General features: G+C 46.6%; 1 protein-coding gene, 1 long non-coding RNA gene and 1 other non-coding gene across 3 annotated transcripts; 2 read left to right on the top strand and 1 right to left on the bottom strand.

The window, feature by feature from the left end:
- Positions 1–956: 956 nt before the first annotated feature.
- LOC124682132 (transcription factor TGA2.2) lies at positions 957–5041 on the bottom strand. The gene is made up of 9 exons (XM_047216883.1): positions 5022–5041; positions 4284–4482; positions 3052–3135; positions 2901–2960; positions 2386–2463; positions 2251–2302; positions 1845–2116; positions 1462–1707; positions 957–1346 (listed from the first exon to the last, which is right to left on the bottom strand). The coding sequence occupies exons 2-9, from the start codon at positions 4347–4349 to the stop codon at positions 1200–1202; spliced, it is 1005 nt and encodes a 334-aa protein (XP_047072839.1). The 5' UTR covers positions 4350–4482; positions 5022–5041; the 3' UTR covers positions 957–1199.
- A 6160-nt stretch (positions 5042–11201) lies between these two features.
- LOC124682133 lies at positions 11202–12755 on the top strand. Its single transcript, XR_006996164.1, has 2 exons — positions 11202–11563; positions 12375–12755. It is a non-coding gene; the product is annotated as an uncharacterized LOC124682133 (long non-coding RNA).
- Positions 12756–19099: 6344 nt separating this feature from the next.
- On the top strand, positions 19100–19172 carry TRNAA-CGC. Its single transcript has one exon. It is a non-coding gene; the product is annotated as a tRNA-Ala (tRNA).
- Positions 19173–26579: the final 7407 nt, after the last annotated feature.

A 26579-nucleotide genomic window follows, 5' to 3' on the forward strand; every position in this document is an offset into this window, starting at 1 on the left:
CGATTTGGAAATATGTTTTGTTAAGTTGGCTGATATATATACCAAGCCGTTATCTGTATATGTTTTCACTAGATTATGTTCTAATCTCAGCTTCGTGTCCCATAGTTGTGACTTTGTGATTGAGGGTGTGTGTTAATGTGTATAGTTATCTGGTTGTTAGTATCGATGGTTCGCCTCTAGGGTTTGTTGTAATACCGTGTACATGTAATCTGGTGTATGCACATATAAGTGGGGGTGTAACTGGATCGGATCAGAACGGATTTTGCTCATACCATATTTTTTATTATATATTTTCTCGGATTAGGATCAAAGTGCAGATATTGATCGGTTTCGGATTCGAATTCGGATATACCGGACTGCGAATTCGAATCGAAAATAGGATGAACTTGAACCGGAAATAAAAATAGTCGAATATATGCTCTCATCGGTAGATATTATAGTTCTTGCAACTCTTGAGAGAGATTTAAACATTCAAGTTTGTACACAATGCGCTAAAACTCAAGCACCGATAAATTTTTTAGAGCTAAACATGTTACTCAAATAAATTTGGTAACTCAATAACTACTAACCTTGCAAGATTATCCTTGGCTTTTGACTGAAAAATTGGATTATCTTTTTAAAATCTTCAGATTATCCTAACTAAATTTCGGATAATCCATATTCGCATGCGATTTGCTATACCATATCATATATTTTATCCGGAGCACCACTTCAAAATTGTTATCCGCCGAATTCTTTAAACTCGGATATGAATATCTTAAAACAGATTTGACGTCAGTTTCCGTGCGAAACTTATCCTCTGTTACTGAAAGGCAAGGCCACAAGGTTTTGGTGCGCGCCTAAATCCAATCTTTCTCTGAGCACTTTCAGAAGCTACAGAGAACATTGACATACCACTCATCACAAGATGCTGCATTTCGCTTTTCATTTCTAACAGGCGCAATCGCTGGATCCTATTGCAGCTTTATCTACTTTTATTGCTAGTACAATTGTACAATATGTCAATCATAAATTCATCATAACTTACAGTTACAAGCGTTACCCCTACTTGTACAACATCGAAGTACAATACGAAACCAGAGGTGTCAATATATATCTTTCCAGAGTGAACTGAACAACCAGTCTTCCCCAAATGCGTCGCAATTTGCCCACATTTCCAGGATCAGCTCGTGAAGAACCAAAAGATGGCGCACAGTAAGTTACTCCCGTGGCCTAGCAAGCCAGAGAGAGCTCAGGGCACGCAAACGTGAAAAATAATCATGTATTGCAAGGAGAGCGCGAGCAGCTTGCCGTATTGTTAGGATTCTTTGCATTTGATGCAAAGTTTGCTGCCGTAGATTGTCAGCCTAGCACAAATAGAACATAAAAATTCTTTAGAGCTACGGTCTTCTAATCACAAAAAAAGAAACAAAACTACATATCTGCCAAAGTCAGGAGGTAGGAAAAATGATGTTTAAATACCTGACGAAGGAAATTCTCAATGGTTCCAAGTTTTCCCATGGCCATAGCCATTTGACCCATGTAGTTTGCCACGTTTCCTGCAGATCCTGATGGGCCAAGAGAACCAGCCAACGTTTCTGCCAGCGATTGCTGCAGTGCCTCCATTCCTTGCGATAGTGCATCCTCAGCTTGATGCGAGGATTGCTGGAGGTTGGATAACCCCATCAACTGCTGCTCTGTTAGAGGCTCAAGCTGATTTACAAGAAGCTGGAAATTTACATGGAACATGAGATATAATTCTACCATGAAGCATAGATGAAACATACAATAAAATCTGACATTCTACTACTCAAAAATATTCGTTCAGTAGGTTTACTTATATATTCAGCATATAGTTTGTGCACCTTCAGAAGCTCAGACGAACGGAAACCCCCGAGCCACAAAAAACACCTTTCAGCAGGTGTTTTCCACATGCCTGAAAGCATATGAAACACATCAGCCTTTGCAGCACCACCCTTGAGCTTGAATATTTCGTCATAATGTGCCATTATCCCATCTACAATGAGACGGAGGTCACTATCACTTGCATGCGCATTTACTGCAGTTCTCAGCTCATTTATCTGCTTGTTTTGCTCTTCTAGCCATCGAGTATATTCTAAATCAAATGTCATTGCTCCTGCAGAAACAAGCGCACTGATTTAGTTGTACTCCAAATGAATGCTCAGGTACAGCTGAGCATACTTTGATAAACTTGTAAACAATGATTGATTAGCGAGCATGCACGCTTGGTCACACATAAAGAGAACTTACCATTTCCACTCATAGCATGAGTTTGATCTCCAGAGCTAGAAATGAAGATTCCCTGAAATACAACATCCAAGTAAAAAAAAATTTAAACGGGAAATCAACTAGACACTCTACAAACATTGGCAAATAGACACATACCTGTTGTCGAGCTTTCTGGAGCTCTTGCTCTAGACTTGCAAGTTTCAGCTTACTGCTCTCTAGCTGTTGTACATATGCCTTTGAGAAACAAGAAGTATTAGGATGGCTGTTAACAAATGAATGAACTCAAAAGTGAATGCTGAAAGAAGTCGGTACATACAATTCACAACATCGGTATATTATTCGAGGACTGTAGGATATCAGGGTTGGAAATACATCAAGCAAACAAGTCCTTTGGCGGTCACTGACTATTTATTTCAAAGCAAAAGTAAATTTGAATTGTTTACTTTTTTATTAGCATATGCATTAAGAATTTGGGAAATTTCGGTGCTATTAGAAGCGCTAAAAGACTACACACCTATCACACATCTACCCACCAGCTCATCCCTGACATTTGCACATGACTGCACCACGATGAAGCAGTAGCTCCCCGATGTAATAACTAATAAGTAAGAACCCGAAGTTACCTACCTTGATACATTAAAATACATGTGCATGCTGCAGGGATATGGTACCTTTTTTCGCAGACGACTTTTTCGTGCCGCCTCGCGATTTTGGGCAAGTCGCCGTAAGACCTATAAAAAATAAAAGGTAAATATGTGGCCTAAATACCATTATTATGAAAGGACAAGGGACATTATCAAGGAATAGAAGATAAAGTAGCACCTTTTGGTCCATAGGCCTGTCAGACCTGTCAGATGGATCAGAAGAATTGGAAGGCACAATAGCTCCATTTTGTCCGTTTTCCATCTGCACGACTTGGTTAAGAAAAAATTAGAGACACTTCACATAATGCAGTATAATGGAAAAAAAAACAGAGTTGGCATACAATAGTAAACATAAGCAGAATAAAAAACATCCTACGAGTGACGGTTGACACAAGAACTTGACAGACATTTCCACGACAAAAATAGGCACTTTACAGAGTTAATATTAGAGTTTCTCCATTCATCTGAAGGGATGTATTAATAACTCGAGGAGATTGCACATAACGTACTAGCACCTACTACCTACAAATCTTACAAAGAAAATCTGCTAATCACCTTTAGTAATTATTTTATTGGTGCAATTCATGTTTAAGATGTACATGATGTGCCTAGTCAGCTATGTTTTGAAAACTCAAAAGAAAACTTGGCAAAACAGCCCCCTGACGGAATTTCAATACTATATATGTAAAGATAAATGAGAAAGGGAAAATGAGGGACATAAATAAGAAATATTACTTCCGTTTCAAATTAGTTGTCGCAACTTTTTTCCCAAAATGAGCAAACCTACACACTGAAATGCGTCTAGATACATGCCAAATCTGACAAAAGCTGCGACAACTAATTTGGAACCGAGGGAGCAACCATAGTTTTCGTGTGTTTTCCTATGGATGTAAAGTACGTTCTAACTCCAGAGAGTGTTGATTACTTCATTAATGAATTGCCATTGTTTGGTCAAAAGTTTCAGAGTATCCAAGAGAATTTACATTTCACATTTTACTGTAGTCAACACTGAATATTCCCCACCTGATGGAACTGATAGCGCTGGGCAGTAGTCCTGTTCACTTTGCAAGTTGATATGTAATTTAAGAAGTGTTTTATATCTTTAGGCACTTGAGCAAATGTGTACAACAATCTGCAGATGGTAGCATGGACATGGCAAAAAGAAGCATCAAGCACTGGCATCAAAACCATCCCGGTTAAAAGTTTGTGCTTCGAAAGAAGCCCATCTCAAAAAGGAAAAAAAAAAAATCCAATGCAGTGCCATTCTTCACCTCTTATTAGACAATTAAATTAATCAGCAAGTCGGGATAGACACATCATTTCCAATTCTGACTATCTCTTATGCATGACTGAACCAGAGACACAAAGTAGAATGGATAGAGAGAGAGTGGAGGGGAGGGGAGGGATTACCCTTTGATTCTTGTCGTCTGTGTCCACAACTATGGAGGTGTCAGTCCTGGAGCTAGCATCAGCCATGCCGGGTCTTCCCCCTCCCGGCTCAGAACAGCGGGACAACAAAACAAATTGCTTTGTTGTCCCTCTGCCTGAACTTTTGAAGCAGGGCCGGCTGTATGTGCGAGATCACTTGGAGCAGGGGCAGAGCCGCCACCTAAGCATGACAAGAAAGGCAGAACAGAACAGGGGTATTATTAGCACAGTAAAGTAAAGGCTGTCGAACAGTGACAAAACCGACAGTCTAAGCACAGACATATCCTTATTGTTTCTTTACAGCCCAATCAGCTGTACGCGGCGGATGAGCCAAAAGATCCTACGAGAGAATGACAGACGGTACGCTGGCACGGCGCAGTAAAGAAATGAACCGGAGGCGCCTAAACGGCTCGCCGAATCGGCTAAGTTCCAAGGGTAAGGCAGTGCAAGAGGACAAGGGCGGGACGAGAGAATTGAAGGTACGGGTTTGTTTCCAAGCTCTAGCGATAATTACTAAGCTCATGCCTACACCCCGAACAGCTGCCAGCACCTGAAGCTTCTGCCGGAAGCAGCGGGCAGCAGCAGCTAAGAATTCGGGATGGAATTCGGTCTCGAGCACGGCCTCGAAGCGTGTAGGGGCTCCGAACGGACAGCACGCACGCGAGAATTGTATGGAATCGGGCATGGTGCCGGAGAAATCATGCGGGGGCTAGGGCTTACCGGGCGCTTGGCAGGAGAGCAGGTGTCGTCGGCGGGGGAGGAGGAGAGCTCGCTCGCGCGGTGTAGGGGGCCGACGGGCGGCGGCCGGCGGCGCGGGAAGCGGGGAGCAGAGCAGATGACGGGGTCGGGACGGCAGCGTGAGAGGAGGGAGAAACTGGGGGCGGTCAGAGGGGAGAGAGAGAAGGGGAGCGTGCGTGCGCTTCTAGTCTAGTCAAAGGGTGGGAGCCGGGCGGCTGACTGGTGGGCCCGGAAGGCAGGTGGGGTTTGGTGAGTGGGAGGTCCTGGTTTGGCTTTCCTAGCACCTGGGCGGGCCGTTCCATCACGGCTCCGATGTGGACTTCCTCTCTCTTTCTGTCCCTGCTGAAATCGTGTGCACACGTCATTAATCGTTGGGCGGCTCAGTGGTTGGTTGGATTCACACGTAAGCGGGACGTCCATTATGTAAAGTTTGTGGCCGTGGGGAATCTGAAGGTATATATGATGCCCCCCATAGGGGGCCTCACAGCGATCCTCGCACGTGAGCCGTCGGATTTTCCTTGCGACGAATCTCGGCCGTCCGTTTTTCTTCACTGTGACATATAAAAGCGCTAGCCCAAGTTAGAAACCCTAGCCACCGCTGCCCAATCCCCTCACGCTTCGCCTCCTCTCCAATTCCCACCACGTCTCTCCTGCTCCTCCCTCCTCTCCCTTGGCAAGAAGACGAAGGGGGACCGGCAGATCGAGCGGGCGACCATGCCGGGATGCGGAGAAGGGGGGCGTTGGGGCGGCGCTTGCTGAGCAGGAGGGCGTCCCTCGTCCTCCTCGTGCGCCGCCACTCCTCGTCGCGTCCGTCGTCCTTTCCGGCTGCTGCTCCTCCAACTCGACCACTTCGCCTCGTCTCCCCCGGCCGTGAGGATCTTCGCCCTCTCCTTCGCGAGCGGAGGCTGCACATCCAGCCGAGGTTCCAGGGAGATGCAGGTCCAAGCTCCTATGCCTTCCTCACCTGGCCATCTCCGCGTGCACGGAGACCGTCCGGCCGGGCAGGTTGTTGATTGATTGCCGCTCGTGTTGCTGCCCTCCATTCATTCAATGGAGGAGCACATTTGATTAACGAGGTCAACAATCCAGGGTACTTTTCCTCTCTTCTTCCTGATCTCCTATCTCTCTTTGCTTAATCCCCATAGTCCTGCATCTTTAATTTTTGCCTAGAAGATGTTTGACACAAATCTTGCAGTGGAAGCTTTTATTGATTCTCTCGATCTGATTTTCGGTCGTCCTTGTGTTTGTGTTCCAGCCAAGAAAGGCAGCCTGAAAGGAGGTTTAACCAGGCATTAATTGTCTCTGAGTTGGTAAAAGCGACCCGACGAGGACGTAGAGGGATGGAGGAGGAGGCGGTCCTATTCGCCGTCGACGCCCGGGCCAAACAAAGAGGCCCCGTTGTGCACGTCGCCCACGAGCAGCCGCCAAACCCTACCAGAGGGAAACACCAGGTCAGCCTCCTCTCTCACATCCTCTGCTCGTGCCTTTTCATGGGGCTCACCCCCTACCGGCCCTGCATGATGTTCAGCGGCAGCTCGACCGTGGTGTCCAGCCGCCGGTGAGAACTAGGAGGAGGACCCAGATAAGGAGATGCGTGGGCAGAATGCAGAAGAGAATGTGTGTGGGGAAGAATAGGAGACCTCAGACCAATTGGATCAATACCTGATTTTCTGGGTCAAATGCCATCACTTAAATTTAAATTTCTGTATTTGTTACTGTATGGAAAGAAGAGGAAATCCAGAAGCGGATCGTGAACAACGACAAGCTGCAGCTCGGTGTGCATCGACTTAGTTTCGGTTTGTCCTACATCTATGAATTTTTTGTTAATCATTTGAATTGCATGGCTCGGCCATGGAGTTGTTCGGGAGGCGATAATGAAGCTTGCCATGTCCAGGTTGTTGTGTCCCCACTTCATTTCCTTCATTTTGGATTCAATTCATACGTGCAATCCAGATGTGAATTGACCCTTTCATGTGTTATGTGTTCGCAGCTCGACGATGACCGTCTTTTCAGATGGATACATGGAGCTCAGGCCATGGATTTGTCGGGAGGTGATAACGAAGCCTATCATGTCCGGGTTGTTCTGTCCCCATCCCTTCCCTTCAATTCTGGATTCAATTCATATGTGCAATCCGGATGTGAGTTGACACTTTCATGTGTTATGTGTTCTCTCGCTTGTTTGGTGACTAGGGAAACATCAAACATGACATTCGAGCCAGCAAGGAGCACGATATGTTCAATATTATGGCATAAGAGATGTAATACTGACTCATATGTAAGTTCTTGATTTGTCAAACTAAATTTGTGTGTGTTTATAAATTGAGTTCTAACATATGATTTCGTGCTGCTGGTGCCCTCTGTGGTACATTGCAGTGTTTGGGATGATTAAATTCAGCCTTGCGTGCCGAAATGACCCAACTGCTTTGATGGGTACCAATGTATAAAGTGCATGGGTTGCCCTCTTCGTTTCGTCTTGCTCCGTGGCAATATGGTTTTTGATGCATGTTTTGCTTATCATTACCATCACATGATTCCTGCTTATCTAATTCTGCTACTGAATATGAGTTCAGCACACTGTCGTTCCTCTGTTGAATTTCAGTTGACCCATTGAAAGTGGTGGTGAACAAGAGGAGCATACTCGTGTAAGCAAAGAATGACAGAGGGTGGCCAGAAACTGATAGTTTAAACCTTGAATACAGCTTGTGTTTTCCCCTTATGTTTATAGCAGTTACACATTCTGCAATCTCTGAAAGATTTTGTTCATACTGTAGAAGAGCTGCCTTCTTGCTGGCTTCTTTTCAGTATGATCCATTGATATATTGCTCTAGCTTCTTATGCATTTGAAAAGTAGTTATATTCATAGAGATAGAGCAAGGGTGTGCAAGAAGTGATTGTATAATCTGCAGCATTGCAATATTATTATCACATTCTCTCTGTAAGAAGCGTTTGTGTGGAGGTTGCAACCTGTACAATAGATACCGTGTCTGCTGTACTATTTTAGATTCAGTTTCAAATCAGCCTACACATTGCACAACCAAAACACATAGATATATGCAATCTATTGGTTTTACTATTGTGCTTTATTTGGAACTGAATAATTTGCTTTTGTCTTTTCAACTTAGGGCAATCAGCCACTTATGAAGGTGGCAACAGCAGAAGGTGCCGACAAGAAAGAGCATGGGCTGCCGCTGGCTTTAGCACGACTTCGGCTGTACTGACAGACAGCGAGAGGTGACGTTAGTTCACTGATCAACTTTTTTTTTAGTTTCATCATATGATTTTTCGGCCAAATACTGTCAACAGACTGCTGTTCTGCTCGCCAAGTGCTCGCAACACAAGAACAAAGCCAAGAAATTTGCTACTCGAGCTGTAACTACTCAAGCATTGACCCTTTTAGTGTTTTCTTTACTTTTTGAGGTTTATCATCAGGTCTGTACATGCCCTGTTTTGCATAATGCATCCCATGCTTTGCTTGATCCGTTGTTATTCTGCTTCTAAGCCAAACGTTCTTCTATTATTGGCCCTCCTCTTAAATTTTGTCACTTTGAATGTATAACTGAGTGGTAATTAATTGCAAGATGATACCATTATGATAAAACTGAATTTGTAATATCTAATTTATGCCACTTTAAATGTATAACAATTTAGAACAAATTTCTTCTTGCAAGAATGGTTAGAATAACTGAATTATGGTAAAATTGATAATGTGTCGTTGTGAATGCCGGACTAAGACATTTCAGATTGGGGCACTTATGCCCTTCATATTCCTCTGTTTCGCTCTCTCTATCGGTAGCTCACTATATGCCATTCATATTCCTGGACCTATTAGGATACAAAGCTGATGCTCCAACCATGATTTCACTTTCTAATATTTTCTTTGCATCTGTGTTGTCACTTGGTCTAGCCAGTACTTCACTGTGCTTACGTCAATAGGTCTTACAGTGATTGAACAATTCTTGGTTAAACACATATATTCATATGGCCATTAAATCTATTTGCCTAAATATGGTATGTATTTGAGTTTCATGGAAAAGCATTGGCGCCTGTCATATATGAGTCAGTTTACTTTACTAGGTTATTCAAACTCTTCAAATGGTATTTGATTTTGTAAATTGTATTTGTCTATTAAATATGCAGATTGGCATTCAAGTTCCTCTAGGATATTTAGCTAACGAAGTTTCACTACCTTGTCTATTAAATATGCAAGTTGACGCAAAGTCGATCATAACAGGCCTTTCTATATTGGTTCCATTGCACTCATAAGCAGAACCAATTTATGTCCAATACAGGATTGGCAGCGTAGAACATGGTCAGGAGGCCAAGATTATCACTTTAGAGTATACTTGGTCTGCTTTCATATTCTGGTTGCGGTTACACGGACTGGTAAGATTGGTGTTCATTTTCATTTTTACTGCTTCCTTTTGTTTTACAATCCTTTCTATTGTCTTCTTGATTTCTAACTTAGATCGGAGGTGCTAATGTTCTTCCCTTCGGTGCAGCAGGATTGGATCAATCTATGTAGCAGCAAGAGATTGAGGCAATCCTTGGGATTATGCAATAAAATTGACAAATTCAGGTAAAATGATGCACTTTTTTATCTACCAGGATCACACATTGGTTCAGAGTTATGTGAATCATCTGTGGGTTCAGATTGGTGTTTATAAAGCACCACACTGAGGTCATGGATTTAAATATTCTAATGTAATGGGTCCCTTAGTTCTTTCATATTAGGCTTCAGTAATCCAGGGCAACCTGACAGCTCTTCCCTCTACACATTTGGGTCAGGTGATCGATTGGAGATTGAACATGGCTTGCAACGACGGTTCAGGTTTGTACCGAAAATCCCCTCTACTGCATGCTTGTTATCTGACTCAGATCGGAGGTGCTAATTTTCTTGCCTTCGTGTACCAGGATTGGGTCGATCTATGTACATGCAGGAGGTTGAGGCGCTCCTTGTGATTAAGCATCAAAAGGGACAAACTCAGGTAAAATGATCCACTTTTTGTCTATTCGGATCCAATATTGATCCAGTTTGTTGATGGATATTGGTTCATCATTGACCTTTGTAGTCAAATGTGTTTGTTTCTCAATCAAAAACTTAAGATTTCAATAATTTGACTACAAACTATGCTTTTAAAGAATTGTAGATTATTTCCATGTTGTTTAAAGAGACAGGACAATAACAAAGTTATCTCTGTTCTCGAAAGTTAAATGGACCTTGAGCCATTTGATCCAATTTCCGTGGACAAATTTATGTTGTGGTAAGCCGTGTGTGTTGAGTTAACTCATATTTTCAAGGATTTTTCATTTTACCTTAATTAGATATTCCGTGCCGTTATCTACAGGAACTTGATGGGGTCAAATCCATGTGCCTCGAAATCATGTATGTCATCAGTCCAATTAAACACGTCTAAGAAGTTATTAGCTTTCTCTTCACGCCAACTATATTTTGCATTTCTGTTTTTAGGTTTCCCCATTTGATTCTACCCTCTGTTTTCTGGTGCACGTGTATTATAAAGAAAGAAGATGGTGTTTAATATAAGAATGGGCATACATCTTGATGTTCGCGCAGGTAAATGTTGAACTTTTTGATTTTTTTTACCATTATGCAAGTTGGGGATCTTTCCGTTTGTTCACCGAAACCTACTCTTCTAGCTATATTCTACCTTTTTTCTTATTGTACCTATATTCTCTCTTGTTTTGTTGTTTTCAGGCATTGAAGATTTAGGGTGGGGTCAATGCTATCGTTAGTAGGCAAAGGGCATTAGTATGTGTGTGGCGGGAATATTTAGACAATAACTACCAAGACGAAAGAACTTCTCAGGTGTTCATCACCTGTGTGATTATTAAAAGTGCTCTCCTTGGTTAATTTTTCTGGCCTCCGGGAGTCATTTCTGGATTTAACTACATTCGTAGGGATTGCCATACAAATTATGATAGTTTCAAAATGACTTCATCTCCTTAATCCCAACATATCAATAGAGAAAAATTTACCCAGTGGTGTAGTGTGGCTAATCAATTGTAGGTGGTTTAAAAGCCCTTGATGGTATTGGTGCACCCCTATGTACTTGACAATTCATTTCTCGTTTTTCTCTGTAGCACCTTTAGTTCATTTATATGGCAGTGGTAATTCAAGGAGACGACAAATGTTATTGCATAGTGTCAAAAAGCGTTACTTTTATGGTCTCAATTGCATAAACAGTTATATTTGGCACAACGAAGGTATATATTTTAACGTACTTTTATGGTCTCTTTACGTGACTACAGAAAACTTGGCGATGGCTACTATATTGTTTACGTTGCCACGTAATTACCGATGGATCATGTCTATTTCCTGTTTACGTTGCCACATAATTACCAATTTATAACATTAGGCAAACTCTTCTACCTGTGACAAGATTGGTTCAGTTCTTCGTACCTCAACATTCCTTGCATGTGTTTCAAGCCTAGATTCATTGACGCAGGGGGCTCGGTGTCACGTCTGGTGGCCAAGCACGAAGTCAAAGCTACACATGCTGCTAATGGTCAGTCCTCCATATAGCTTTCTTTCATCTTTTGTTTTCTCCTTCATGTTGCTTGCATACCTCTGTTTTTATAAACGAGCCAGACCCATCATTTTTACCAAGTGTATCCAAATATTGTTGCAAATCTACTCGTACTGTAAAATTTTACTCCCTCTGATCCATAATATCCACTGGGTGATAATCCAACTACACTTTTTATGGTCTAAACTTTTCAAGCTACTGAATGCATTTAACTTTCTACTGGAGTTGTCAAAGGTCTGATACTTTTTAATGGTCTAAAGATTTCCATAGAATGCACCAATGAATTTTGTCGGCTATGTTATATAATAGGCTTGGAACAATATTAATATTAGCTTAATGAGTACCTATTTTCGGATCTCTATGATAGAATATTTGTTTCTTGGTTTGTGATTTACTATGGTTTGCAACGATATTTGAAACCTAAACAAAATAGTATTTTCCCGCTCACGTGATCGTGTGCCAAGGCGCCCGATTTAGTCAGTCATTATGGCCAGCAAATTGGGTTATCCAAATAGTATAAACCTTTTATACAATGTCAATGTACCTGCGTAGTTGCAATCTAAACATCGTCGGTCTCTCTTCTTTTGTGCATCAACTATGCGGCAACGTCATGTGACCATGTTCTCTTTTAACTTTAGTCTGGCTCCCTTTTTGCATCACTTGGTTTTCCTCTTAATACCAAAAAAAATACGATAATATGCAATGTGTAATGATTTGTTTCCTCTTTGGCAGGAGACTTGCAACTTTCATATATTTTCCATTTTACTCTATTTTCCTCCACTATTAACAGGTTGGAGCTATATGGCAGCCAACAAGTTCATCAATATCTCTGTTACGGCCATCGCTATCTTCCATTTCACAATATGTGCCTTCTTATAATGTTATCATGCAGATGCCAATTCATTTCTCTGTCCATATAGCTTTGAGAAGGTCAGCATAGCTGTTTGTTTGAGGCTCAACGTGATACCAGCCTTTGATTCAAGCTTTGCTTTTTTGTTTTCCCAGGAGCCTTAGCTTTTAGTGTTATTAATTTATCATGGATGTTTGTTTTGTGTTCTTCACATTCCATGGACTACAAAGAATATGTGTTATTCCATTTATAGTCGTTTGGTACATCTAAAGTGGAGACCAGTGAAACATCTATATGCATTTGTTCATGTTATGTGTGATATATTTCCCTACATTCTCTATATCGAGTTGTATGCTTAACATAGTATTTTACTAGGTGCTAAAATATCATTTGTGTATGTGTGACACTCATGTTTTGTTAAGAGTATCTGGTTGTTGTCTTTACAAAATATTTATTAATGCGAAAGTCGCCAGAGTATCTGGTTGTTGTCTTTTCAAAATGTTTATTAATGCGAAAGACGGCCGCCACTCCTAATTGCTTCTGGTAACTACTAAATAAGAGCATGAGCTTCAGGCGTTACTGAGGTTTTATCTTAATTGCTTCCAGTAAAACCTAATAAATGTATTTTCAGATTGGCAGTTTATTTAATCGTGATTATACAAAATAAACACCAACACGATTTTCACGGGATCGTGCGCCAAGGCGCACATCTAAATCTAGTTTCATATTGAAGTCCATGGTGATGGATGGACGAAGTAAGGGAAAGGTTTCACCTTTCTAAATTGTATTAGGACATCTTCAGCGCACGACGCAAATTAGACGTTCAAAACAACCGACTGTGTTCGTTTGCGTCGATTCGTAGACATAAAAATAGTCATTTTTAACCGCGTGACTATATTTTTTCAAAAAAAAATCATTCAATTAAAGAGCATAATTTACATTTGAAATAAATGACAAATAAGAAAAACCAAACACTAAAACGAAAACGGCTAAGCCCCTAGCCTACTTGTAGCCCCTCGGGACGGTTGGAGACCCAGCCTCGTTGTCTCCTCCCTCCTCCGCTTCTCCATCGCCGGTCGCCGCTCCATGCGTTGCACGGTCGCCAGATCTCGATGGGCCGCCGCGTCATCTAGTAGTTGCTGTCGCAGCGCCCAGTTGGCGTCATCCTTGCCATTCTTCAGCATCTCGAAGGACACGACTAAGGCCCTCTGCTCCGCCGCCTCCTCCTCCGGGTAAGGCCCGCTCAAGTCGTCGTCGTCGTCATCCGACTACTACTCTACGGCTGGCGCCTCCCGACGGTATTGCTGCTCCGCGTCGAACGCCGCAAGGACCGCCCGATCCTCCTCTGCGTCATCTATGAACTTTGCGTTCATCGCCGCGTCGATAACATCGTTCTAGTCGTCGAACTCGTCGGTGTCGGAGTTGTCGGGTGGGGAAGGTGGAGACGGAGGTGGAGGCTAAGTAGCCTGGCCACCGCCGACGCTGCAGAGGAGAGGTGCGAGGTGGTACTACGGTGCAGGTTGTGCAGCGGCTAGGTTTGAGGAGGGAATGAGGCACCCGAGCACGCGCCCCTTTTAGATACGCCGGAGGCAGCTGAGAGGCGCGGCACGTTTAGCAACGACATTAATTTCATTCGCAGAGGTGAGCGGCAGCCACTCGACAGGCAAGGCATCACCATTAATATGACGCAGACTGCCGAAATGATGCATCGTCGCTACCACTGGCGTGCCTGAGAATACGAATCGACCTAGGTCGCAGCCATGTCGGGCCCGTGGGAGAAGCGAGTGGTCATGCGACGAGGCCACGCATCATCGGCCCACACGCATCCAAAGCCTATATTTAAACCGCGTTTACGTCTTCACCGATAGCCCAATTACTATGCATCGAGCCGTTATACCTGGATCCGGTGCATTTTTCGATCCACGATCGCAAAGGGACAGAACTCCTGATACCTACACAGCAGTGGCGGAGCTTAAAAAAAATATCATGGGCGGGCCAGGCTAAAAAATAACACAGAAATTTTGTTCTCAATCAGACCACTTCATTAGACATTAGCGGAAATCCAAACTGGCTCCCGGGTCTATTTGCTCTCCCGACTTGAACCAACCAGCAGAGGACAGTTGGTCCCCCTCTTGTGTATATGCTCAGGTATTCGACTTGGTATCTAGATTATTGAACAGTAGTATTAGGCTCACAGTCCAGCACATTTATTACCATCCGGTTGTCACAGGTGCCAGTACAGATGACAGATATAACGTGTTGGACCAACGTTAGTACCGATTTCGCTTGAACGAGCTTAGGACATATAACGAGCCGACGCTGCCGCGTTGGTCGAAATCTGCGCATCCGTTTGTGTCTAGGGTGTCCCGACTCGACGCATAAAAAAAAGAATTTTTTTTATGAATTAAAAGCCCATTATTTACATAATTATAAAAATGTAGAAAAAAGCTTAAAATTTAAAAGGGCCAGCAAGGCCTGCTAAAACCTAGCCATGGAATACTGCTGACGAGGTCAATAATGTCCAGCGTCCGCCATGGCTGTTGGTAGACCGGTAGTGAGAAGGAAGGGGAGCCTGCGATGACGGCAGCCACGGATCCCATGCCGGGGATGGAGCAGGAGACAGTGTGCGTGACTGCATTTCGGTGTGGCCGTAGGAGTCGTCGGTGTCCCCTGCACCACCTAGGTTGGATCGGCTCGCTCCTCGGCGGTGAGGCGAGCCCGCCAGGTCCTGATTGCGCCCCTCCAACGCTCTGTGCCCGGCGGCGGCAGGACGCCGACGCCGTTGACGACAATCCTCCACCCGCTACTGCTTGGCAGGCGTACGTGCGGCGGGACAGGATATCCCGCGTGGTACGGTGCCCACGCCTCCGCCACGGTGAGGCTGCCGCGGCCGAAGCCGTTCGCCGCGACGCTCTTGCGGGACGACGACATTTGAGCGGCGAGGGAGGAGATTGGGAGCGACGAGCTTGGGAGCGGCGAGGGAGGAGGAGATTGGGAGCGGCGAGTTTGGAATGGGGAAGGAAGGAGCGAAGTGGCAGCGGGGCGTTGGCCGCAATAAATGTCGGCGCGGATGGCCACGCGGCCATGCACGACGAGACGCGTCACTGCGTCGCCTGGAAAAGCTGGACGCTATTAACGTCGCTTGACCAGAGGTAGGCGACGGGGTTTTAGGCTTACGTGTCGCTGACGCGTCAGTCCCACTGCTCCCCACCTCAAATTTCGTTATGTTCGGCATGCCCGAAGCGTCTCTTGTGGAGCGGGGAAGGGCTCGGGACACCGGACACCGTATTAAGCCGCGTGGCTAGGAACGAAATTTTATCCGGCGAGCTCCAAATCTCTTTATGGGTCACTTTGTGGATGCGGTTGGAGATGCTCTTATAGGGGGAGAGGCTGCTCACGTTTTTCCGTGGTCCGTTGTCCCAATCCACAAACCAGAAGGCTTCAAAAAGGGAAGTCTCGTTGGATATAGATTTGTACCACTCACTCCCTATTTTGCTGCTGTTAGGGCATCTCCAATGCGGCGACCCAAACGGATGCGCTAGGCCGTCCGTTTTCGGCCGTTTCGATGGCCGCGGACACTCGGACAGCGGCCCGCGTCCGCTTGTCTGTTTGGGTTGCACGCTGCGCCCAACGCGGCGACCAAAAATCCGCCACGTGGTTCGTCTTTCCTGGGCGGCATTGCGCCATGGCAGGCCTCGACGGGACAGCAATGGCGGGCCGGAGAACACGCGGGAAAGTTCCGCGTGCAGCAGGGTTCCTGCGCGCGCGAAAAGGCCATCGGCACGCGCTCGCGCCCAAATTTCACGCCAAGGCCGCCGGATATAAAAGACGACGACGACCTCGTAGACCTCACACCCGCTCCACCGTCCTCTCCCCCTCTTCCTTCTCCGGCGCCCTCTACACATCCATCGCCATGTCGCGCACCCTGCAGGCCACGTGGGCAAGCTCTCCCTCACCGCTCGGGCCAGGTTCCCGCGGACGGAGGAGGAGCGAGCGGACGCGTGTTGGGTCGCCGACGATGAGGCGCTGCGCGTCGCTGCCGAGGGGGCGGCGAAGAAGGAAGAGGACGCGGAGCTGGTGGAGGTGGCTGCGGATGGATGGCACGAGACCGCGGACGGCTGGTACGAGGCCGCAGAGGAGGAGGCGGAGCCCGTCGACGCGGAGGACTACTTCGACGACCTCGCGCTGGCGAACATCAACGTCGCCATCGAGGAGCGTCTCGCCGACCTCACACGCGTGACGAAGGAGCACGAGGCCACCTGTCAGGCCGGCCGCCGTTTAGGCGACCTCCTCGGCCAAAAGAACCAGCTCCTCGCTATGCGAGCAGCCCGCCACCTCATCCATCTGCCCTCGCCCGAGCGACGCACCCGGGAGGCTACTGCGTTGGCGGAGCGCGGCCGCCAAGAGCGCATGCGCCGTCGGGAGGACAACTACGAGGTCCAGACCGCCGACCGCGTCCGCCTGGAGGCACGGACCGCTGTGGAACGCGCCGCCCAGCAGGAGCTCGAGCTGTGTGGGAAGCGGATGGTGTCGCCGCAGGAGGGTGAGCGCGAGCACGCCCGAGCTGCGAGGACGGAAAGGAGGAGGGCGGCCGTGGAATGCAGCAAGAGGGCCGCCACCGAGCCACCCAACTAGTAAGCTGGAGTGGAATCCTCCCCGCCGGCCCCGTACGTACCTAAACTAGTAGTAGTAGATTTAAGAAAAAATATAATGGCTAATTTTAATGAAGAAAGAAACTATCTCGCTATGATACGCGTTACAGGGGCGGACAAGGGGCGGACGGGAGCGGCCAACCATCGGCGTCCGCGGCCACGCAAACGCGGCCCAGATTTAGGCCGGCTTTGGGTCGTCCGGGACACCGCGGCCATCCGTTTTTGGGATGGATCCGCGTGCTGGGCCGGGTTTTTGTCCGATTCGACTCATCCGGACACGCGGGCATGGGAAGGATCGCCGCGTTGAAGATGCCCTTAACTAAGAGATGTAATTTTGCGTGGTATTATGTACCGACGGTACAGGAATGACCATCCCACGCGACGTTCATGTCTTTACCCCTGGCCCATTAAATCCCATACGATTCACATACCTGCAGCCAAATTTCTACCATATGTATTTCCTTCACCAAAATCAAGTGGCACACCACCCTATGCACCAGTGGACCAATCACCACGCGGGAGTAGGTGCGCCCGGGAGCCAAATCGCTGCTCCCACTGTCACTACTTAAATTTACTGCTTTCATTGGTTATAGATCAACAATACATAATATTAGTACATCACAAAAGAAGTTGTACCAAAAGTTGCTACCAAAAGGAGCTAGATTGTAGATGGTCAGGCATGAGGCAATGTACATACTCAATGCAACCGATTCATTTGCGTGAAGTCCTTCACCGAGGTTATGTTGGTGTTTGACTGCTGGTGCTGTTACAATTCAAGCAAAGGTAAATGATCATTTGCAGCCGCTGAAGGATCTTCTTCAGATTTACTTGTATCATCTCCTTTTCTTTTATAAGATAAAATCGTCTCTTCTCTGTGTGCCCTTTCTGATGGCTGTTTGTATGTTGCAATTTGTAAAATTCACAACACATTCAGTGAACAAACCAATCCACATCCATGCCATCAAATTGAAAAATTGCTAACTAGGAGTTTGGGGATGAAAGAACCATAACTGGATTGCTAACTAAACTGCTGGACCTCTTTCCAGCGGATGCCCTGCCTGTTCGGCGTTCTTGCGGGCGGCGCTGCGACGGCTGTGCCCCCTGCTCCGCCTTCCCTGCTTCCCCTGGTAGGCCGATTCCCCCTTCCTAAATTTCTAAACCTAGCGATGCCATGGCTCTGTGAATTCCGTGTAGTCCCATCTCTGTACGGTGGAACGGTGGGAGGCAGCCCAGGTGGGCGTTTTGTTGGGCTAAAATCTGATGCGTAGTATCAAAAAATTATTTTGCCAAAAAGCTGGGCGGGCCATGGCCCAGTTTGGCCCCTACTAAGCTCCGCCAGTGCCTACAGATGTGGTGTCAGTACGTTTTGCCCGTACTGAAGGACAGAGATTTGGTGCACATGAGCACCAGTGATCTCACTTCGAAAAATAAATTAAAAATCATATTTCTAAGCTTCACAAAAATCTGAAAATAAATCATGATGTAGCCGGTATTGTATCCCATAATCGTGTAAATTTTTAACTGAAAATAATGTGTATTTTAGGCTGCATAAAAATAACAAATACATAGATCTGAGTATAGTGATTCAAATCTACAAAAAGAAAACAGATTTTGTTATTTTTGTATAGGTCAAAAAACAAAACATTTGAAATTGAGATTTTGTAGGTTAGTGGGGTACATCATTTGGTACTTTTAGAATTTTGTTACATAATTTTTTTAAACATATAAATATAATTTTCAATTTTTTTAATACAGTGAGAGCACTAGTGCCCATGATCCAATATGACTTTACTGAACTCCTGATACCTAGAGTGCCTTTTCCATGGAACCTGCGCGCGAAATGGGCCAGGACGAGCTGAAAAGTTATTTCTCTTCTTCGCCACATCCAAATGGAACTAGGCCGGGAAAAGTGGCGCTGGATTTTTTTTTGATTTCTCAGGAACACAAAAGAAAGGTCTACAATATTTAAGACAAAAGAAATAAGTATTTTGGACTTGCCTGCCATTCGTCAACGGGGGTGTAGCTCATATGGTAGAGCGCTCGCTTCGCATGCGAGAGGCACGGGGTTCGATTCCCCGCACCTCCATTCTCTTTTCGTATTCCGTCTGTGTAATTAAATTTTTGGACTGTTTTACACTTTTACCTGAACGTGCAGCGTGCAATTCCAAATTGGCACGCTAAAATAAACCTTAGATTTTTTGGACTGTTTTACACTTTTACCTGAACGTGCAGCGTGCAATTCCAAATTGGCACGCTAAAATAAACCTTAGATTTCCAAATTGGCACTCTAAACTTACTGAGCCTGGACTATTTTAAACGTTGAACCCTGTTTCACGTAGCAGGAAGTTACAATCCTTTTTTTTTTTGAGAACACGAAGTTACAATCCTAACCAGTACTAGAGGCTGCTCCCACTGACGTATGGACCCCACTTGTAAGAACCTTCTTCCCCATCTCTCTGAATCGATCCCCTCCCGCTCGCTGGCATCTTACCACATAAACCTCCTCACTAATTTTCTACTCCCTCCGATCCGGAAAATGTGTCTGACAAGTTATTTTGTAAAAAGAACCTTGAGTTTGTCTTTTCTCTGAACCCGCGGTCCACCTTACCATTCTTTGTCTCCGTCCCGCAACACAGGTTGAAAGAAAATGTGAGGAGACGTACACGAACCATCCCAGGCTCCCTCGTTCCCCTTCACTTTTCTCTCTCCTACATCCATCCCAAGATCTAATCCCGTCGACCTGCCCCGCCCCCGCCCTTCCTCGCCGGCCGCACAAGCCCTCCGCCGTCGCCGGCCGTCTTCCCTGCTTCCGGACCTCCTTCCCAACGCCTCAGTTCGTCCATCGACGAATCTCCGGCGGCTCAGGTTCTTGCAAAATATCGGGGGCGACGAGGCGAGAGGAATGAAGCGGAATGGCTCTAGCTAGGCCTCGCCGGCGCCGCGCAGCGCGCACCGGACCTGGACGCCCCTCCTCCCTCGATACGACGGTTGCCTCTCAGACTCCCACCGACCACCTAGAGAGGGTCAACCGTTTTTTACTGGTTGTAGAAGGGTTTATTTGCAAAACGTATTTATATTAACCGCCGGACATTTTTTTCGGATCGGAGGGAGTAATTAGCTCAGGCGAGCACGTCTTCCTACGCGGCATACCGCTCCACCTGAACTGACCCGTTCTCCATTTCGATTCGGTGTGCAACAATCCAATTAACATATTAGACAAACATGCGCATATGCAGTGCTTGTTCTTGCACATACATACACAAGAGGCAGCGCGTGGTCCGTCTGCACGTGGTAGTACATCACTAGATAGCGGCATCGCTTGATTTTGGTATAACTTCGAAGATTGAGAGTGAAACTTGTGATCTATTGATTTTCAGAATTGAGCATTTACAGGGTTTGGTGCCTCTTGGAGGCATCGTAACAAGGAGACGTGACAGTTCTATATCGGTTATACGGGGAAGCGTATTTACAAGGCACATGTTGATCAAACATATATCTTATGTTCCTAGAGAACATGTGTCTATAAGGATGTCTGTACGGTACGACGCTTTGGGCATATAACAACGAGCTAGAGCAGTTGTAATCTATATCCTAACATTCCCCTTGCACAAAGTCGTTTCTTCTATGTCTTGTATAATTCAGAGAATCCTTGGATCTTGATCACAATGGTATAGTAACCTCCTACGAAATGGAAAAAATATATGAGAAAACCTTGAAAGGATAAAACTCATTGAAAGTTTAGAGAACAATTAATATGTCATGTATATATCCATTAATAACTCTAGTGGGAGGAAATAGGAGGTATGGCATAATATTTGTGTTGATATTACCTCACTAGAATCTTGACGAGAATCATGAGAGTAAACTCAAAAGGAGAAAACGTGTATATAATGTTTTGAATGGGTTAGAGTTCAGAGGGAGACTTCCCCTTATCCTTGAAAATCTCAAAGGTGTCGCATACCAATTCCGTGAACATATTTTTTGAATGTTGGAGCTAGTAGTGACTTTGTGAATAGGTCAGCAAGATTACCGTATGATTCGACTTGCAAAATGTTCTTCTCCCCGCTCTTTTGTAACTCGTGAGTATAAATTTTTTTTAGTACAATATGCTTAGTAATATTGCTTTTCATAGTAATATTTCGAACAGGTACAGAGTAGCTACAAAGTCTTTTTTGAAAATCTCGCGTCCATGCCGATGAGGGGGGGGGGGGGCTATCGCTGCCGCCAGCCTGATCTCTCTCCATCGGCGTCCTTTCCCACCACCACCACCAGATCCGAACTCCCATCCGTGACCTCTCTCCATCCACCCCGACGTACAGCAGTGCTTCCCCGGGTCGCGGCTGCTGCCATTCATCTTCGTCTGGGTCCGGCAAGATAAAAACAGTTTAGGGTTTTCGTGGGGTCTCAGCCTCCACCTCTTCTCTTTATATTAACATGGCAGGTATAAATACAACGTACATACGGACATATACAAAACCGATTCTTAACACTCCCCCTCAATCTAAACTACTACTACATACAAGGTTTAGATTGGACTTAAATCGGTCTAACATCTGCCGTGTGGCTGGTTTTGTGAACACATCAGCCAACTGATCTTGAGAAGAGATAAACCTCACCTTCAAAGCGCCATCAGCTACTTGCTCACGCACAAAATGGAAATCAATCTCAATGTGCTTAGTTCTAGCATGAAAAACTGGATTCGCTGTAAGATAGGTAGCCCCTAGGTTATCACACCACAAAACTGGAACTCGCTGCTGGATTACTCCTAGTTCTTTAAGCAAAGAACTCACCCACATAGCTTCAGTGGCTCCGTTAGCTAGTGCCTTATACTCTGCTTCGGTACTCGATCTCGAAACAAGTAGGCTGCTTCTTTGCACTCCAGGAAACAAGGTTCGGTCCAACAAAGACAGCAAACCCTCCAGTGGAGCGTCGATCATCAACACATCCTGCCCAATCCGCATCTGTAAAAATACTGATGTTCATAAAAGGTGATTTGCGTATCCGTAGACCGGTGTCCAAGGTTGGGACAGGGTAACCCCGGCAGATAGCGCGATCACGTGCATCCCCCGAAAGGGAATCGGGTTAAGATTTCCCGAGCCGGGATGTGGCGGTTGACGGCGGCGTTAGGAAGTCCGGAGACGCCGGCGGGGGCCTCGGGAAGAGTTATCTTTTCTGCTTAACGGCCCGCCAACCCCGGAATCGGTTCAGCCGGAGGTAGGGTCCAGTGGTCGGAAGAGCACCGCACGTCGCGCGGTGCCCGGTGCGTCCCCGGCGGCCCATGAAAATCCGGAGGACCGAGTACCGTCCACGCCCGGTCGTACTCATAACCGCATCAGGTCTCCAAGGTGAACAGCCTCTGGCCAATGGAACAATGTAGGCAAGGGAAGTCGGCAAAACGGATCCATAACTTCGGGAAAAGGATTGGCTCTGAGGACTGGGCTCGGGGGTCTCGGCCCCGAACCCATCGGCGGATTGCTCAAAATACGTTTGACACCTTCCCAATGTGCTTCAGTGGGCTGAGAAAGGAGCTGACATACTTTATTTACCGCAAAGGATATATTCGTCCATGTAAGCGTCAAATACTGCAAACTGCCAACAACACTGCGATACCTGAAAAAATCATCAGGACCCAAAAGTGCTCCAGTATCACGGGCAAGATGCTCAGTCGGCACTAGAGGAGTAGGCACATGATTGCAATTCTCCATATTGACACGAAGCAAGAGATCCAAGACATACTTGCGCTGAGTGAGTATCACCCCCCCTGAATTGCAAGCAGCCTCTAAGCCAAGAAAGTACGCCAAGGAGCCAAGATCCTTGATCGAAAAGGTGTCTGAAAGGGAACGCATGAGTCCTTCGACAGCAGCAGGAGTAGAGCCAGCAATAACAATGTCATCAACATATACCAACATGAAAACTTGAACACCAGACCGTTTTAAGATGAACATGGCGGTATCAGCCTTGGATGGAACAAAACCAAGCTGGAACATGCGAGCACTGAGACGAGCATACCAAGCTCGAGGAGATTGCTTCAGCCCATAAATAGCACGCTGCAACTTGCAAACGTGAGATGGATATTGAGGATCTTCAAAACCAGGTGGCTGCTGCATGTAGACATCCTCAGCCAAGAAACCATGAAGAAAGGCATTGCTGACATCGATCTGACAAAGAGTCCAGCCTCGAGAAACAGCAAGAGAGAGGACCACTCGAATAGTAGCAGGCTTCACAACCGGGCTAAAAGTGTCACCATAATCAAGACCCTGCTGCTGTGTGAAACCCCGGGCAACTAGACGCGCTTTATGCTTCTCAATGGAACCATCAGGACGATGCTTGGTTTTGAAGACCCATTTGCTGCCAACAATATTAGTGCCAGGAGGACGAGGAACCAATGTCCATGTTCTGGTGTGAGTAAGGGCAGAAAACTCCTCTGCCATAGCAGCACGCCACGCCGGTTCACGAAGAGCATCCCGATGAGACACTGGGGCAGCAAACAGGGCGCGACGACTCGGATTATACCGCACAGTTCCATCCGTATATTGCTTATCACGCCGCGTGTTGTCACGCAGCCGTGTGACCATCTGATGAGCAGGTGCAGCCGGAGCAGCCGAAGACGTCGCGGCTGAGGGATCGGAGCCCTCAGCAGAAGGCGACGGGGGCTGCGCTGGAGAGGGCGACGCGCCGCGAGCTGCAGACGGCATCGACGGAGGCGAGGGAACATGCGCCTCAGGTGACGCGCCCGATCCAAACAGCGGAACGTCGATCCCGCAGTCGGACGTAGGTGCGGGATCGGGCGACGTGGTCGCGAGAGCGGGCACATGGGGAGGTGTGCCGGGAGCATGCGTGCCATGCACGTCGATCGAACGGGCGGAGGCCGGCGCGGGAACGTCGATCCATGAAGAGACCTGCACACACGGAGCATCACCTGACGGAGTCGGGTTAGAGCACAGGTAGGTTAGGTCATATTTACGCACATGATCATTCGTAGCCGGTTCAGAAGCAGGAAAAGAGATGGCATGACGAAGTGTAGGAATATCAACCGTGACACCCGGTGTGGCATAGGGAAAACACGACTCGTCAAAAAAACATCTCTAGAGATATAAATGCGGCCAGTGGAGCGATCTAGACACTTATAACCTTTGTGCATGGGACTATAGCCAAGGAAGACACACAATTTGGAACGAAACTCAAGTTTGTGTGTATTATATTTGCGTAGACTAGGCCAGCATGCGCAACCAAATATGCGAAGGAAATCATAGTTGGGCTGAACCTTAAAAAGGCGATGAATAGGAGTATCCTTGTGAAGGAACAGAGTGGGCATGCGGTCCCAAAAGCGTAATGGGAGGGAAGAGTGCGCAAGCAGAGCAAGCCCTGTCTCAACGAGATGGTGATGCTTGCGCTCGGCAACACCGTTTTGCTGGGAGGTATGGGGACATGACATTTGGTGAGAGATGCCGGTGCGCTGAAAATAGCGGTGAAGCTTATGGTATTCCCCACCCCAATCGGACTGAACAACCTTAATTTTGGTGTTGAGAAGGCGTTCAACATGAGCCTGAAAAGCACAGAAAACTTGCTCGACATCAGATTTGTGTTTAAGAAGGTAGATCCAACAAAAACGCGCGAATAGTCATCAATAAAACTGACATAGTATTTGAAACCACCAGAGGAGGCCACAGCAGGACCCCAAACATCGGAATGAATCAATTCAAGAGGCATAGTGGAAATACGATGAGACAAATTATATGGCAATTGATGACTTTTGGCACGCTGACACGCATCACAAACCGACAAAGTATCACTAGGAGCACAGGATAACTCATTATTCTTAACAATAGTTTGCACTACATTATTTGTAGGATGACCTAGACGCTGATGCCACTGTGAGGAGGTGGCCTGGACGCTGGAACAAGTGTGGGTGGACGATGACGAGGACGCTGAAGACGCTCGACTAACTGGGATCGGATAGAGTCCATCCCGGCTTCTACCGTGAAGAAGTATTCTCCTCGTGGTCTTGTCCTTGACATAGAAAAAGTCACGATGAAATTCAACAAAGACATAGTTATCATGAACAAGGCGATAAACAGAAAGGAGGTCTTTGCTAATATGCGGAACGTGGAGAATATTTTTCAATTTAAGGGATGAACCGGCTAAGGAGGAATGACCAATATGCGAAATAGACAAACCTTGCCCATTGGCCACGTGAACCTGGTCCTTCCCAGCGTAGCGCTCATGCACGTTGAGCCGCGAGAGATCACTGGTTAGATGGTCCGTCGCGCCGGAGTCCATGAACCAGGGGGGACGTCGGTGGAGCTCGTTGAAGCAGAGTTCCCGGAGCACTGATTGTTCCCGCGAGGCTGGAAGTCGGGGTTGTAGCGATTGCGGCAGTCGCCGCAACGTGACCCCAGTACTGGCAGATCTGGCACTGGGGGCGCTGACGACGGTGACCATTGCCATTGCGCCCATTGCCGTTGCCGTTGTTGTTGAAGTTGGGGCGCCCCTGATCGCCCCCATCGCCGCCGTAATTCTGGCGGCCACCGCCACCACCGCCACCACCGCCACCGTTAGGGCCAGACTGGTGTGAGAGCTGCCCAGCCGAGCGACCACCTCCTTGGGGCGGCGGCGAGAACGCGGGCTGGTACCCCGATCCCTCCTGATGGCCAGGTCGGGACACGACATTGGCCGAGGATGGCCACTCCTCCGTCTCGGCCTGCTGCGCCTGCATGTCCTCGAAGGAGAGGACACTCGAGTAAAACTCGGTGTAGGGTATGGAGCGGGTGGACAGGTTGAGGGGACCGGCGAGGGAGTTGAACGCAGATCCAAGGCCGGTGATGATGTAGTCCACAAGCTCGAGAGGAGAGGCGGCGGCGGAAAAACTCGACCTACGCTCTGATACCAAGATAAAAACAGTTTAGGGTTTTCGTGGGGTCTCAACCTCCACCTCTTCTCTTTATATTAACATGGCAGGTATAAATACAACGTACATACGTACATATACAAAACCGATTCTTAACACGGCATGCATGTGGTTCCTATTGGTGATGTGGTTGTTAAGTCTGGGTTGTTGGCAACGGTGCCCGAGACTGTCATCGCCAAGATGTTTGTTGTTTTCTCGTCGCTTTCGTTGCTACCTACACTGGATCCGCAGTGGATTGGCTGGCACCCCCCAATGGCATGGCATGTCTTCTCCGGGGCAGTGTTGGAGTGTCGTGTTTGGAGTGATCGTTCGTCTTGCTTTGTGGTCTCTTATGTTGGCAAGAATGGTTGCAGATTGTTGTTCGTGTCTGTGTTAGGTTTGGTTGTAGGTGTGTGTAGCGTGTTGTTTGTGTGAGCTTGCCCTTTTTTTTATAGCTTAAAAACTGGACATTTTTTAAAATTAATAAATAAGGCAAAGCTTTCGCTTCCCGTTTTTTTTAAAAAAACTTCTTTGCATTTGAGCAATATATATAAGCAACATTATCTAGGTGGGAATTCGGTAGAATCGTTCCCCCTTGTGGAGTCT

The sequence above is a fragment of the Lolium rigidum genome, unplaced genomic scaffold (genome assembly GCF_022539505.1).
Source record: "Lolium rigidum isolate FL_2022 unplaced genomic scaffold, APGP_CSIRO_Lrig_0.1 contig_68569_1, whole genome shotgun sequence".
NCBI lineage: Eukaryota > Viridiplantae > Streptophyta > Magnoliopsida > Poales > Poaceae > Lolium > Lolium rigidum.